Raw genomic sequence first — 15,929 nt, 5'->3', positions numbered from 1 at the left:
GAGAACCATTCTGTGGCACTAGAGCGGATACAGGAGCAGATGCTTGATGGATGATAACAAAACCACTGACACACCTGTTTGCTTTTCCACTGAAAATAAAAAAGGATCAGGTAGTCCCGCAGGTTGCATGTTCTGGGATGCCCGCCATGGGGTGTATGTACTTCAGAGTATCTTTGTATACAGAGGGAGGTAGCCTGGGAACAGAACCCAAATCTAAACAGGAAATCCACTTGTGTCCTGTATATCCTACATGGCGAGGTAATCATATCCAATAATTTTAGTGCACTTGTGTTTTGATGGTGACCTCTCACCTGGAGACAGAACGGTTTTCCATATATGGTGCTGTGTTTGTGCACAAAACTTTTGAGTTTTGAAACATTCCAGGTTTCAGAGTTAGGACTATCTAATTTGTATTTCATTTTCAACCTAACACCGTTTCTCAAGACAGGGTCTCATAGATACCAGGCTGCCTGGTATCTCTGTGTAATCTTGCTGTGTAATTGAGGCTGACTATGAACTTCGGATCCTCCTGCCTCCAGTTCAGGAGCACTAGGATCGCAGGCAAGTAGCATCACACCCAGCTATGATGCTTGGGCTGGAAGCTGGGACATCATGCGTGCTCGGCACTAGTCCACCGATGGAACCATACACACGAGAGTTCTCAACTGCATTTCATGGTTACTGCAATCTTCTCCTTAGGGTGTATATTTTGTTATCCTTAACTATCACATTCTTTAATTTATTTGTTAACAGTTTAGAATAAGAGATGATTAGTATAAATAAATATATGCATACACATAAACATATGCTGCATATGTTTGTTTTCTAACATATTTATGAGTGATGGAACATGAAAAAAATAACCTTATATGAAAGACAACATGGGTTTAGTGGAACTAGGAACCCACTGTCTTCTTAGGACCTCAGACAGGAGGACCCCTCCTCTTGAGAGAGTTAGCCTATGTAGTCACTAATAAAAGAACCCTGGGTGACAGCCAAGAGAAATTAGGGAGAAAAACATCCAAGATTTAGTTCTGTGAGTTTCCACCCTGACACTATGAGACTGAAAATATTTTTTACTCAAACCTAAGATGTACGTAATAAACAGAGATGTCTTGTGACCTCATGACAGGGTCTGGGACCTGTCACCTACCGTGCTGGATACACTTTCAAAAACAGACTGAAGAAAGCAAAATGTGAGCTAATCTCTACATTGGCGAAGGCCAGCTGGGCATTTACCTAAAGCCCGAGGCTGGCACTGCAGCATGGGGGCTCCAGGCCCGTGGGTGACAGGAGCCACGGCCACCCTGTCATCTCACTCCCGGCACAGGCACCTGTGCCTGTTCTGCTTCTGCTTTGGAGGTGAGGAAGCAGCTATGAATACCCCCTTCTCCTGTTCCATAAACCTGGGTGGCCTCTGGCTGGGGCGGGTCATCTAACAACAGAAACTTGGAAATGATGAAGAACTAATGGCTTTGCTCATTTTATAAGGTGTGAAATGGCATGGTGGCAGTATCCTTATTTTTTTTTTTAAGGGACAAAATTCTGAAAACCAGGGAGTAGAGCGAGTGAGATGGCTCAGGGGGGAGAGGCAGTTGGAGTTCAATCCTTGGAGTCCACATGGTGTAAGGTGAGAACTGTTGCCTGAAAGTTGTCCTTTGACCTCACATGACACAACACACACACACACACACACACACACACACACACGTTACTCACTCACAAATTAATTAATTAATTACTTCTATAATTTAAATGGCAAGTGCAGGCCTTTCTGAGTTTCACATAATCTTGGCCTGCCTCTGTCTCTCTGTCTTGTTCATCAGTTCCTGGTTGTCCAGGAGCCTTAATCTTAGCAAGTCAGTTTGGTAATTTATAGCAAAGGCCTGAAAAATGTTAATGCTTTCTTTTCCTGTCTGTGCACACATATAGGCACGTGGAGGCCAGGGGGTGACTTTCAGTGTCTTCCTTCATTGTTCTCAACAATATATATATATATATATATATATATATATATATATATATATATATATATATACCTACACTTGGAGTTGCAGCCGGCCAGCAAGCCCCAGGACTAGTGTCTCCCCACCACTAGAGCTGCAGATGGGCATTGCTTTTAGGGCGCTCCAAGGGCGTGACAGGAAAGTCTCCCACAGAGGCTCTCCTCCTTCGGCGCAGTTCCTTAGTCACTTCATGTCCACACCGTTTGTAACATTAGTTACATTGCTAACAATGTGGAGGAGGTGGGCTTGTGGGTAGCCAGTCACGGTAGTTAAGTAAATTATGACATACAGAAATGCTGAATGATGCTAGGCACGTCTTAAAAGAAACAGGCTGAGTTACCCCAACTAACTCAAACATGCTGTAGAACATAGTCTAGGCTAACGGAGGGTATAAAAGTGTATATATGGTAGGATCCCGTTTTTAATAAGAAAATATGCATACATAAAAATAAATTCTGCAAATATACCCGTTACCAACTTAGAAGCAGACTCTCTGGGTAGAAGGCTTACCAGTGATGGTGATTCTTTAAGTGTATATTCTATATACTCCAAAAGTTGGTTATCTTCAAAAACTTCTCACTAAAACTCTGTGGTTTGACTGTTTAGATCATTTACTTTTAAAAAGACTTGGCCTTTCAAAACTTGAGTATGGAGGAACAGTTGTAACAAACAAACCAACCCAAACAGTCAGAAACAGAAACAACCTGGCAGCACTGTACCCTTCAGCACATGTTTCCTAAGTCTACACACTATGCAAGGAAGGGAGGCTGCAGAAAAAAAAATGGAGGTTAGAAAAGCTGGACATTTCAGGGGAGAAAACAGCGCGCGCGCGCGCGCGCGCACACACACACACACACACACACACACACACACACCACAGTGGTTCCCACTTTCTTTGAAATGTACAGTGGCATCTATTTCTGGTCTTCTGAAAGGCAGGCCGATACATAGAACCTAATCCCAAGGTTCAGGATGCAGGTTCCGGGCTGAGCTTCAGCATTCAGCCACAGAAAGCCAAGAAACTTCCCAGGGCAGGAAGCACAATGCAGGCCTTGTCATGGCCGCTTAAGTGAAAAGGCCAGATCAGGGCAACCCAAGCCACCACAGACCAAGGAAGGGAACCCAGCGCACCCGGATGCATGAAATATCAGCTCCTAGACGACCAGGTCTCCAGGGAGAATGTGACTTCACACACAAACTAGGACAAGGGGCTTTCTGTAGAAGGCCACCCAGGGGGGCTCTGTCCTCTCTGCAATGGTGCAAGCATATCCATGCAGCACAAATGCCCCTGTGGTCTGCTGTCACTCGAGAGCTGTCCCACTGTGAAAGGTCACCTTCTGCCTATTTGTTGGATGTCTAGTCTGGGGACGCTCCAGAGAAAACCCCAGACAAGAGCAGGGCTGTGACCAGCACCCAAACTGCACTGCCTTTTGGTTCCAGCCACCGGTTCCAGCGCTTGTCACAGACTCTGGCTAACCTCCCACTAAGTCTTCAGTCAGCCAGGAGGAACAACACATTGGTGCATGGGAAATGAAGAAAAGAGACCAGGGGCCTCCTCAGACCCTGAAAGGAACTCTAAAGCCGCCCCTTCAGAGACACACAATGACCCCTCACACACACACACACACACACACACACGCACACGCACTAATTACTGCACAAAGAATTTCAAGAGGATCAGGTATCCATAATAAAACTATTTTCAAGAATCAATTTCAATTTCTTTTGACAGATGAAGATTTTGACCTGATGAAGTATTGCAATGGAAAGACTCTCAAGTCAGTATGTGTCCAAGGTTTCGGCAGGCATCCTCATAGGCTGTGCACAGCTCAGAAGCATCATGGTAGAGGGTGGGAGATGAACATCACACACAAGGAAAATCTAAATATTTCTTGGGACAGTATGCTGAAAGGTGACAGGAATATACAGGAAGAATAGCTTCAAAATTCATGGCAATAACCATGTGACCCCTCAACAACCTCGATATCACTAAAAAATAAAAATAGAGTGTCTTAGTTAATTGGGAATCCATAAAATTAATATTGATGCAATATTAAATGTTCTGGTGTTCTCTGTGTATTTAATTTGAATGTCACAAAATATGAACAGAAAATAGAATATAAAAAGAGAGACTCAAAAATCAGCAATTTCATTTGCTGTTTCCTGTTCCTCTAATTGCTTCTGTCTCACTCAGTGTCCCCAAGTAATTTTTCACTTCTAAAGTAATAACACCATCATTCTCTTAGATTCTCCAAAGAAGTGAGAGGGGAAATTGCACGAGCGGGGGCAGCACATGATGCTGTTTAGCAATCTGGGAAATTTCTATTACTAAGTCATAAATATTTAAGGGCATGCATCTAAGCTGCCACGCAGGAAAATTCTGTATTGGACACTATCAAGTGAATGTGTCTTTTTAGTAAACAACATTTTCTGCCATTATCTAAATCATAGAAAAATAGCCTACATTTCAGATTTGGAAAATTGGGCAAATTAAATGTTGGTCTGCATGGCATGATATGCGTCGGTCTCTCCCCGATTTCCACTTTCTGTCCAGGAATGGATAAGAGGCTGATTCCGGCAAACATGCAGCTCTTTTTGGAATGGAGGGAGGCAGGTGTGTGCAGTCCTGACTTCTAGGCCTGCAGCCTGACCTTGCCTCTGCAGACACTGCATTATTAATGGGAGAAGAGGGAATAAAGGATAAGACAGGGTTCTTGGCAGCCATTGTTCAACGTCTGTGGTGTTACGCAGCATTGGACACGTCCAGCTCACCTGCCGGAAGCTGCCTGGTGCTGACCTGCCAGGAGCTACCTGGTGCTCACCTGCCAGGAGCTACCTGGTGCTGACTCTAGGGTTCCATTTGCCCACTTCCAACCTACACGGCACCCCAGCTGTGGGCATGGAGGAAGATTCAGTGCTTCTTTTTAGTACTAAACCTTGAAATCTGGGTATGGTATCATGCCTCGTGTGTTTTCATCTAGCAAATGACCATAATGGCTGGTTATCTGCTCCCTGTGGAAAGTAGGCTGGTGCCGGGAAAGGAAATAAAAAAATAGGGTTTATTCAACTTATCCATGGTCTGTCCTTCTGTTCTCCTGAGTCTGGCAAGGACTCTCACCTCAGTGTATCAGGAAGACATCATTAGGCACACCCAGATACTCAAAGGAGAGCCACAGGCTCCTTTACACATGAGTTTTCCAGACTCGTAAGGTTAAGCACGTGAAAGGATGGTGGTTTTAGAATTTACAGGCTGCATTCAGTGCACATGCCCTTATAAGGACCCAGACAAGGGCAGAGGGGCAAGGTCAAGGCAGAACCACATGATCCAATCTTTCCAGCCGCTAAGTAAATTGATTTTTCTGCCTGGCTATCTGGTATACTTTCATGGGTTCTTTTTTGCCTTTACTTTGAGAAGATGATTCTAATTTATACAGCTGATTCTAAGTTCTTAGGATTTGAAATTTTAAAAAAAGAGCATCAGATTGGGGTAGCATTCTCAAAGCAGTTCTTGCTGGAGATGTGGCTAACTTGTAGAGTCCTAGTTTAGCTCACCTGAGGCCAGAGGCTCCAATAGCAGCACCACAACAAAATAAAACAAAGGCAATCAAATCAGTTCTTAAAATGATGTCTGAAGGTGCTAGGGAGATGGCTCGGTGGATGAAGTGCTTGTTGCACAAGGCTGGGTTCCTATTTCCAGTACCCAAGTAAAAGCTGGGCCCACCCAGTAAGCCAAGCTAGTGGTGCTCATCTTTAATCCCAGCACTCTGGAGGCAGGGACAAGCAGATCTGTCTGAGTTCCAGGCCTGGACTACATTGTGAGTTCCAGGACATCCAAAACCATGCAGTAATACCCCGTCTTTCAAAAACAAACAAACCAACCAACAAACCAACAGGAAGAAGCTGGGCATAGTATCTAACCGCAATGTGGGCAGGTGAATCTGGAGGACTTGCTAGTACTCAGTCTAGGTTAACTGGAGGGCTCCAGATTCAGTCAAAGACACTGTATCAAAAGCTTAAGATGGAGAGCAATAGACAAAGAAACACGATGCTATACATGCATGCGTGGTCAAGCCACAACACACGTTTACACTCATGCACACAAGTGTACAATACACACACTCCGATGCTTAGAGTTTGTTTCAAGGTAACATATGCAAAGAGGTGATAGAGGACACAGATGCTGTGACCCAGGCTGGGAACTGATAATTATCTGAATGCTGGGGGGCACATCTCTGCTCCTTCGAGTCTCTGAAAGCCTCCATTACAGAAGAGAAAAAAACTGGCCAATGAAATGCAGAACTAAGGACCAGAAACTTGCTAGTGACTAGCCTCAGCCGTTAGTTTCATCTGCACAGTCAACAAGAAATGCTGTCTCTCGCTGTTTTCTGTCTGCCTCTGATGTTCGGTACCAGCGGTGTGGACGAGGGCCAGTTCGGCAGCGGGAGGGATGGAAAACTCAACAGGGAAAGGGTACAAGGAGCACAGCCCAAGGGCCTCTGGCGCATCGGTGTCGGGCAGAGCCAGTGAAAGTGGCAAGCCACAGTGCATTTCACCAGTGACTGCTGTTTTCCCACAAGCCCTGTGGACAAAATGAGCCTAGAGATCACTAGTGAGTGATAAACAGCCGTGGGGAGCGATGGCCTTATGTAGGACAGGAAGGCAGTGAGCAACCCCAACCTCAGGAGCAGGAGACATGCCTCATGGAGGAGTTTGGGCATCTACTGACGTGAAAGAGGCAAGGAAAGGCCGTGTTTCTGTTCCACATGGGCAGGCCAGTCTCCTGGGCTTCCTTCATAATTAAACTACCTAGGTGCTCTGAAAGGTGGGAGCCTCTGAACTCAGTCCAGTGTCCACTGTTCCAAACAGCTTCTTCCAGTAACTAAACACTAGAAACGGTCTAATGAGCCAAGTGGGGTGCTGCACCGCTGTAATCTCAGCACTTGGGGGGCTGAGGTAGGAGGATTGAAAGTTCCCAGCCAAACTAAGCTACCTGGTGAGGCCCTGACTCAAAAAGAAGTAAACAAATATCCCACCAAGTACTTAAACACAGAGTCCTGGAAACAAAGAGTTAATGTAAACAAATATCCCATCAAGTACTTACACACAGGGTCCTGGAAACGAAGAGTTAATGTAAATCTATTTGAAGGTTATTGTAAATCATACCACAAAATACAACCCACATCCTGACCTTGTATGTACAAAAGAAGGGGGAGGGGGAGGGAGAGGAGGAGGGGGGAGGGGGAGGTCCTTTAAAGAGTAGTTACAAAGGAGGGTCCAGAGGGCTTTTACTGTCCTTGATGGGAGTCAATTCCTTGGACCAGCCTGACTCTACTCTACTTCAGACCCTAAGGTGATGGGTAAAAAAGAAATCAATTTGTGGTCTTGGCCAAGGTGTCTACACTAATAAATAAAACCACAGCCAGGATTTTGTGGAATTATAAACCACGGGGTCCAATGCTGGTTTCTGAACACTGTGTCTGGTCTGGGCTCCCAGGAAGCAGCTTTCCTTTGCTTCAGGCCGGTCTGAGGAAGATTTTTCTTCCTTATAGTAATCTCCCAGCAAGAGAAGAATTTACGATTGATTCGTTTTTTTTTTTTTTTTTTGCTGAATGCTTAAAAATAAAAATCTTTCCTAACCTATAATTATGCTTCAGTTCCAGCCAACACAATTTAGACTAGAGGCATATTTCAGCCCTCTTCCCAGAACATGTGAAAAGCATAAAAGAACATGGTCTCACACACTTTTCTGTAATGTAAGTATTTAGATTATACACGTAAAGATCTAGAAGCCTCCGTGGGAATGCTGGTGCAGGCCTGCTTGGCTCTTGCATAATTAGTGGCGATCCTTCCCAATGGGAGCCTCCACTAGGAAACATAGCTTGTGGGGTACAAGGAGCTGGTCCCATGCCTGGAAGCAGCTTAGACACTACAGAGCACATCCTACTCCAGGGCATCGTAGAGACCTAAGCATAGACTCCAGCTAAAGACACAGCCTCCAAAGGCTTCTCCCCTCCCTCCTGCCCCTTCCCCTCCCATATAAAAACAGTTCTTCCTCATACCATGTTGAGAGAACCCCCACCTCACGCTCCACCTTAGGGAGCCTAAGCTATCACTTTCAAGAACCCCATGGAAGCAAAGTAAAATGAGCATGTTATCATTAATGCGTTGTGCTTGGATGACTATGGATCAAATAAATTCCATCAGAGGTAACAACTCTGGGACACAGATGACAGACGACAGTTTTAGGATGACAGACGTGGAGGTGACAAGCTAGCATTTATATAATTTCACATCTCCTGCTTAGGCATCCAAGGTCATACACAAAATAAGCTTTCCACCCAGACTCATTTCCCAAGACCATCTAGGGGCCATCTTCACAAGACTAGTCGTCCACCTGTGTCTGTTCAGAGAATGGCTGCCGCTCTTCTGTTCTACGACAAAGGTGTTCTTTCCCTAGTACTATGTAGCCCAGGAAGAAGCAAACTGGCTTTGTGCTCATTTCTCTTAGATATTCAAAATTCTGAATTCTATGAATTGAGCAGAAAAGAAAAATCTCAGGGTAAGATCCAAGAGAGTTCTGATTATACCTGATGGTGTAGTGAGGTCAATTCATAGCACTCCTAAAAGAAAATCATTCCTTTACCAGTTGCTTCAAGAATTGAAAGCACATGGCTTCGAAGATAGCTCAGCTTGCAAAATGCTTGCACTGAGGACCTGGGTTCAGTCTTCCAAACCATGGAGGGAGGCAGCAGGTGGGGGAGGAGGGGAGAGTCCCTGGGGCTCACTTGGCAGCCAGCCTAGCCGACTTTCCGAGTCCTAAGCCAATGAGAGACCTTGTGTCAAAAATAAACCAAGGTGGATTCATGCTTGAAGAATGATTGCAAGGTTGTTCCACAGCCTCCAAACACATGCACACATGTAAACACACACAAATACACACAGATGCACATACACACAGATGCACACACACACATATATACATTTATACATATACATATATATACACAATACACACACACACACACACACACACAGAATCAAGACTATATAATGAGTCAACCTACCAGCCCGATGAAACCAACAGTGTTTGCCCAGGAAAGCAAAGTCCCCGACTGAGCCAGTCTCCTGATGCTGGTGTCTGTCTCTGACTCATGTGACTTTAGTTCCCGTCTTGGGCTAGCTCACAGGCAATCTAAGGATGCGGAGTGGTCCTGGGCAGGGAAAGTGTGTCTTCCCTAAGCTCCTTTCTGTAGATTTGTCTGTTGCCCCTTGCCTACCTTAGATTTTTATGGGGAGTGGGGTCCTCCAAGGCTCTGTCACGCCCATGTTGACTGTTCCTCCAGTCTTCCTGACGGTGGGCAGAGTGATGACCCCACCCACACCTCAAACCACCCGCCAGCCTTAGCCAGACGGAAAATGCTCTTGCCTACAATGTATCTCAGATCCATTTTCCTGCTTTTCTTTTTGAAGATTTGGTCTCAAAGTGCTGTCTAACCTCGTAGGCTCAAGCAATTCTCCTGCCTCAGCTCCCAGCAGTCAGGACTACAGGATACAACAGGGTGCCCAGCTCTTGCAACTTAAAAAAAAAAGTATTTATTTCATTTTTGTTTATGGGGTGGGACATGTCAGAGCATGATTGTGGAGGTCAAAGGACAACTTGGAAGAGTCAGTTTCTCTCTCTCTCTCTCTCTCTCTCTCTCTCTCTCTCTCTCTCTCTCTCTCTCTCTCCCTCCCTCCCTCCCTCCCTCCCTCTCCCCCACCTTTCTCTCAGCTTTTAAAAAGCACCATCTTCTTTCTGCTTAAAAACCCTTTCCCTCTGGAAATGCTTCAAGGTGTCAATGGTTGGGTGGCTTTAGTGGTGAGCAGAAAGCCAGGGCAGCATGGGCAGGGCAGCATGGGCAGGGCAGCATGGGCCTTCCATAAGAGCCTTGGATCCTAAGCCCTGGACTCAGCCTCCACACTGTGCCTCCCACTGGATCTCTCAGGGTTAAATGCTTCTCACAGCTGGAGATGCAACTCAGTGGCAAAACGCAGGGTTCATCATGAAAGAGGCCCTCGCTTCAGATCCAGGTGCAGAAAGGTAAGAGAATAAACAAAAACAAACTCTTGCAACGGTGATGAGAACATCTACTTCACACTATTACTGTAAGAAATGAAAAACAAAGCCACTCGGGCAAGTCCCTAGCAAGCTGACTCCTTCTAGTATATATCTAGGAAAAATTAAAGTTTGTCTCTCTGCTTACCCCACAAGTCTGACTTGTTTTCAAGAGAATTGGGGGAGAAAATGTTGAGAAAGTTATAAGTTGTCTGAATCCATAGGGCTTAGAGCACAGACCCAGTACATGAGAGAAGCAAGTCTGACGACTGCACAGGGCACAAGGTGACAGCACACAGAGCCACCTACCTGGTGGTTGTCCGCATTGCGTTTTCTTTCGTGTGATTGTGTTCTTTGCTCACTTTTTCTGCAAGGAGACAGAATGAAACAGGTGACTTGGGCTAAGCTCAGTCCATGTCCATCTTTCAGGCAGAAACATGCAATTTCTCTGACTTATTGGGACCCTACTCAAAGAGTTAAGTGTTGCCTGCTTGCAAGCAGACCTGCGTAGTATGAGCACACTCCAGACATCCACCATGCACACATACGACAGCTGCACAAGGATAGCTGTTTCTGTCCATCTCTCCTCGTTGATAATTTCTATTTTCCTCAGTTAAGCCCTCAGACTGCAGTTGTGGTAACTGTCCTGCCCGTAGCTCTGATGACATTTGTGTTGTTAGGACCCTTCAGAGAATGACTTGAGAGCTCTTGGTCATTCTGTCATGGACTGCTTATTCTAATAAATGTCACTAGGAATAGAACGATGTCATTGGACAAGAGGTAAGCCCTCTCCTCATGCATCCTGGGGTCTGAATTTACCAGCTGTCGGAAATTATTTAATTAACTTTCAAGAACACCAAGTTGAGCCATAGCCTTGCTGACCCAGTACAAATGTGAAGACTCGACTCGGCCATCACAGCTTTCAATGGTTTCTTTGAAGCATTTACAGAAAACCTGCCCGATCCTATCAAAGGTTTCAGATTCTACAACCAGGTAAATAAATTTAAAAAAAAAGTACTAACCTTGGGGACTTTTTTGCAACAACAACAAAAAACAAACAAACAAACATAAGCAAGGTTTATAAAACTTTCCTTCCTGCCTTTGACTGCTCTGAAGCTACGCCACATGTGTTTACACGGATGCGCCCTTTTCTTCTTTCAGCAATGATATCAGGGGCCACTCTTCCTGCCTGCCAGCACCCATGTAGACAGCATGTAATCTGAGGTTGTCCAGGCGAGAGCTCTCAGGGTCACATAGGCCTAGCACACGCTACATTGGGCTCCTAAGTCATCATCTACGTAGCCTTGCTTTGGGATGTGCCTCGACCTTTGGGGGAAAAAAAGGTCATGTGTCAAGACTCCTAAAGCTTACTGGACTAGTGATTTCTGCCACTGTGGAGGAGCTCCGTGTCATCAGAGCCACACAGCTGAGGAGAAAGTGACCTACCAGAGTGGCCCATGGTTTTCAGCTTCTTTCCCGGTCCATTTCTGAGATGGGGGACAAGTGCCTTAAATAAGGTGTGTCTGCTTCATCAAGAAATGACTGATGGGTGAATGTGTGAAGCCCCAGAGAGGGAGCTATGTGTGCCTACCAAAATACCAGTCTTGTAAGTACAGAAAAACGCCAGCCTCATTCATGTTCAAGGAATAACAGCACATTAGACTTGCTAGGGACAAATGACGTGAGGCTTGGAAGAGCAGACAGAAGCACAATTCTGGGATTCGGACCCTTCACAGGGCTGAACACCTGTACATCTGGATTCTAAGCATTTGAAGAAAGAAAGGTTGATCTACACAAACATCCTCTGAGACCACAACTGGAGATAGCCTTCAGGGCCCCATGTTTTGCTTTTCTATTTAAATTTCTTTTCAGCAAAATAAAATAAAATTTCACTAATCTATACATTATGATTTTCTTGAAGGACATGGACATTTACCTTCTGCACATCACAAAGAAAAGCTGTTAATGAACTATCAGCACTAAGCCTTCCCAAAAGAGTGTGCTTGAGCTTGGTCAACGGGGTCAGCAGGGAGCTGCACAGAGCTCCAGTTCTCAAAGCCAGCATGCCGTGGCGAGACGGCTCAGGGGTAAAGGGGCTTGCTTGATAATGAGCGTTCTATCTCTGGAATCCACGTGGTGGAAGGAAAAACAACTCCCGGGAACCTCTAACCTCCACATAAATAAAATCGTAACAAAATCGTAGGTTTTGTTTTTGTTTTTTTTTAAAAGTGTGGTAGGAATTCGATTTGGCAACACTTCATTAACCACTAATGTGGTATGTAAGAGCAGATCCCTCCTAAACACCTACCTACTTTTCCCTCCTAAGAAGGACTTTCCTACCAGTGCTTTCCAGTCAGCAACATTTTCCCACAATTCACCTACCTGAGAGTTGAAAAAGAAGCTCAGAAGCCATCTTCACAGAGATGTCCTGGCTGAAGAGATTTCGCTCTGGGGGAACTCGGCCTTCTGGAAGCTTCTGTAAGGGTTCAGTTTTCTCTCGCCCCATTAAAGTGCTGTAGCCAACGTTCCGGCTGGGTGATATGGAGGCTGGGGAATCCTGGATGTCCACCTCCATGGGCTCTTCTTTAACCGTCACTGCCTGCGTCTCCTTGTAGCTTTCCGCTGCAAGCAGGTGGGTGAGAGAAACCAGAACAGGGCCGTTCTTCATTCAGAAGCAAATCAGTTTCTGCTGTCTTTTTGTCTTTCCGTTGCACTGGGACTTGAACCCGGGGCCCAGTGCATGCAAGGGGTGCACATGCTCCACCCTGAGATGTTTCCCGGCAACTCAGCTTCTAATCACCATGAAGCTTGTGCTCAGAAAAGTCTAGAAGAGTGAGTGGCATGGGATAGGAGCATATAGTGTGAAAGCATCAGCTCCTCCCACTTGGCTACAGCCTGAGAACTTACATGGCCTGCCCAAGGTCACGGAGAACAGCCTGGCTGCCTAGAACCTTGACTTCTTGGTGAGGGGTTTCCTGACCACCCCTGTGTGCACCTTCCTTTGTTCTGTGTTGATTTCAAGCAGAGGATGTGACCAGCAACACTCCTGGCTTTAGAGCTCAGTCAGTTTTAGTGAATCAGGTAAGATTTTATTAATATGGTAACGTCTTCCCGTTCTTTAAAGACCATATCATTTCTCTCTCTCTCTCTCTCTCTCTCTCTCTCTCTCTCTCTCTCTCTCTCTCTCTCTCATGTAAATTAACAAACTTTAAACAGGATCAATTCAATGGAGACATTTCTACCTCTCTGGAAGTTACTAACCCTTAAGACTATTTCTCAAGTTAACTGAAGCCCAGATGAACACCCAGGAAAACAGCTGTCTTATAAGTGAGTCAGTCTCGGAGCAACAGCCCGACCCCCAGCTGCTCTTCCCTCAGGGTTTCTAGAAGGTCCAACATGCATGCAGTTTGTAAGGCCAAGTGTCTGTTGTCATTCACTCCTTTGAGTTAAGGGTAGGATGTGTTTGGAACAAGACAGGATGGTTCATCCAGATATGAATCTGGGCCATTTAAAAACAAAGTCACATTGTCAAAGCAGTAAACATTTATTAGTAACTACTGAGTACACAGTACCCTAGAACACAAAAATCAAAGATGATTCTGACAGCTAAGTAAAAGATAGATAGGCAATAGGGCAAAGAATTGAGCAGTGATCCCCAACAAGGTGTGTTTGTATAACCCTAAGAACCTGTGAACTATCCTATTTGGGGAAAAGCAGTTTGCAGATGTGACAAGGGTCTAAAGGTAAAGTCACTGTGGATAAGCCAGAGGGACCCTAGAGCCAGTGACAAGAGTCCTTCTTAGAGACAGAAAAGGACAAAGCAGAGTCAAGAAAGAACCTGGATTTGCATTGCAACAGGACAAACAGCTTCACAAAGCCAGACAAGGCAGAGTGAGGGTCCTCCTGCTATGGCTTTTGGAGGACATGAAACTCCTGGACCAGGTTACAACAAACAACAACAATGGCAACAACAACAACAGCAACAGCAACAACAAACTAGATGCAGTCTACAGTCTGTGCTGACTCCAGATTCAGCCCTGCGATGGGGACAGGAACCATCACTGCCGTAAACCGGCTGGAGGTCAAGAACGGCTGCTCTCTTCTCAAGCATGGCTGGGATGAAAGTCAAAAGCATGGGCAGAGCACCACTAGCAGCTAAAAACAAGCAAACAGGAATCAAGCCACTGAAGCTAATCTGCTGCTGTCAATCTGAGCTTAGGTAACAGGAGCGCCAGTCTGCTTCTCTTCCTAAGGTGTAACGCAGGATTCTGGGGGAAACTGCCCATTCTTTTGTCATCAGCTGAACTTGGGGCAACAGCAATTTCATCTAGATTGCTCCCCCCTCCCCTCTTCCTGCCAAACTGTTTTCCCCTCTGTAAACTAAGGAGCTCATAAAAGTTAGTTCATTGATTCAGTCAGGTGTGAGATGGGGGGGGGGGAGTGGAAGGAAAGGACTGGCAGAGAGGAATGGAGGGGGAGGGGCAGGAGAAAGAGGAGAGACCAAGAAACTGGAGAAGGAGGAGGGAAGAGGAGGAGGAGGAGGAGGAGGAGGAAGGAAAGGACAGAATGAGAAGAGCAGAAAGCTTTTCCAGTTACAGAATGCCCCCTCTGCTCAAAATCAACTGCTTTCTGGGGAGTTGGCTCCCCCACCCTAAGGAATTTGATGACCCCAGTCCATCCTAACCTCAGGCTGGACCATCTCTCACATAAGTAATCACATACACCTCCTCCTTCATGTTCCCCCAAAGTACTCCATATGTGAAACGAAACAGCGGGGTCTGCGGGGTCTGCATCACAGGTACACAATGATGGCTGTGACCTTCACACTCCAGAGCCTGAGGACAAGCCCAGAGGGAAGCCAGGACACATACAATGGGATCCATTGACTCAAGAAAGAAAAATCTCTGCACCATAGTGAAGCTGGAAAGAGGTCCCACAGTGAGTGTAGTAGCTACCTCCTCCTCCACCCCCAGGTCCTCATCTCTGACCTGGATTAAAAACCACTGATGAATAGAACAATTAGTTTTTCAGGTCGCCTGAGGTAGTCTCCAGTGTGGTCTGCAGGGAAGTGCTTCCTGTCCTTTCTCATGACAACCTTAGAAAATGCACAAGACACTGACCACTGATTAAAGTCTTTAGCATCCTCAGTCTCCCTGATGGATCCCATGGGCAGAGAGGGCTCAGACCTACAGTTCAAGTGTGACATCACACAACCGGCTCTTCCTCCCTTCTGAGACTTAGCAAGACTTTCCTTGACTTTTTAAAAGAAAAGCATGCCTGGTGTTTTGCCTACATGTCAGTGTGTGTGCTGTGTGCCTGGTGCCTGTAGAGGAGAGACAGTGCCTGAGCCCCTGACACCGGGGCAAGCCTGGGGCTATATGAGCTGCTGTGTGGGTGAGCGGCAAGTGTTCCTCCATCTTGAGCCACCTCTCCAGTCTCCACTACTTTTTCTCCCTCCTCCTTGGGGGCCAGGTGATCTATGCTGGGCTAGGCTCTGCTGGGGTCTATAAGACACTTGGATACAGTAGCACTGCACACTGCCTTTCACAACCACAGAGGGTCCTGGAGCTGAGAGGATGGCTCTGTTGGCAAATCACTTACTGTGGCAAACACAGGGGCAGGAGCTCAGGTCACCATCACCCATGTAAAAGTCAGGCATGTCTATATCCAAGAGAAGGAGGGAGTAGAGACTGTATCTGAGAGATGGAGGGAGTAGAGACTGTATCAGAGAGATGGAGGGAGTAGAGACTGTATCCAAGTGATGGAGGGAGTAGAGACTGTATCTGAGAGATGGAGGGAGTAGAGACTGTATCCAAGAGATGGAGGGA

At 46.0% G+C, this 15,929-nt stretch overlaps 1 protein-coding gene across 3 annotated transcripts in view; it reads right to left on the bottom strand.

Annotated features, from left to right (window-relative positions):
- Znf827 (zinc finger protein 827) overlaps window positions 1–15,929 on the bottom strand; it is a 174,289-nt gene that overhangs the window by 64,112 nt on the left and 94,248 nt on the right. For all 3 annotated transcript variants that reach the window (XM_021220257.2, XM_029532365.1, XM_029532366.1), the window contains exons 6-7: window positions 12,484–12,723; window positions 10,411–10,468 (exon numbers count right to left, since the gene is read on the bottom strand). In XM_021220257.2, coding sequence (XP_021075916.1) covers window positions 10,411–10,468; window positions 12,484–12,723 — 298 coding nt within the window. The remainder of the gene's footprint in view (window positions 1–10,410; window positions 10,469–12,483; window positions 12,724–15,929) is intronic.

This window comes from Mus pahari, chromosome 20, assembly GCF_900095145.1.
Source record: "Mus pahari chromosome 20, PAHARI_EIJ_v1.1, whole genome shotgun sequence".
NCBI lineage: Eukaryota > Metazoa > Chordata > Mammalia > Rodentia > Muridae > Mus > Mus pahari.
This window is presented reverse-complemented; position numbering and strand designations above follow the sequence as displayed.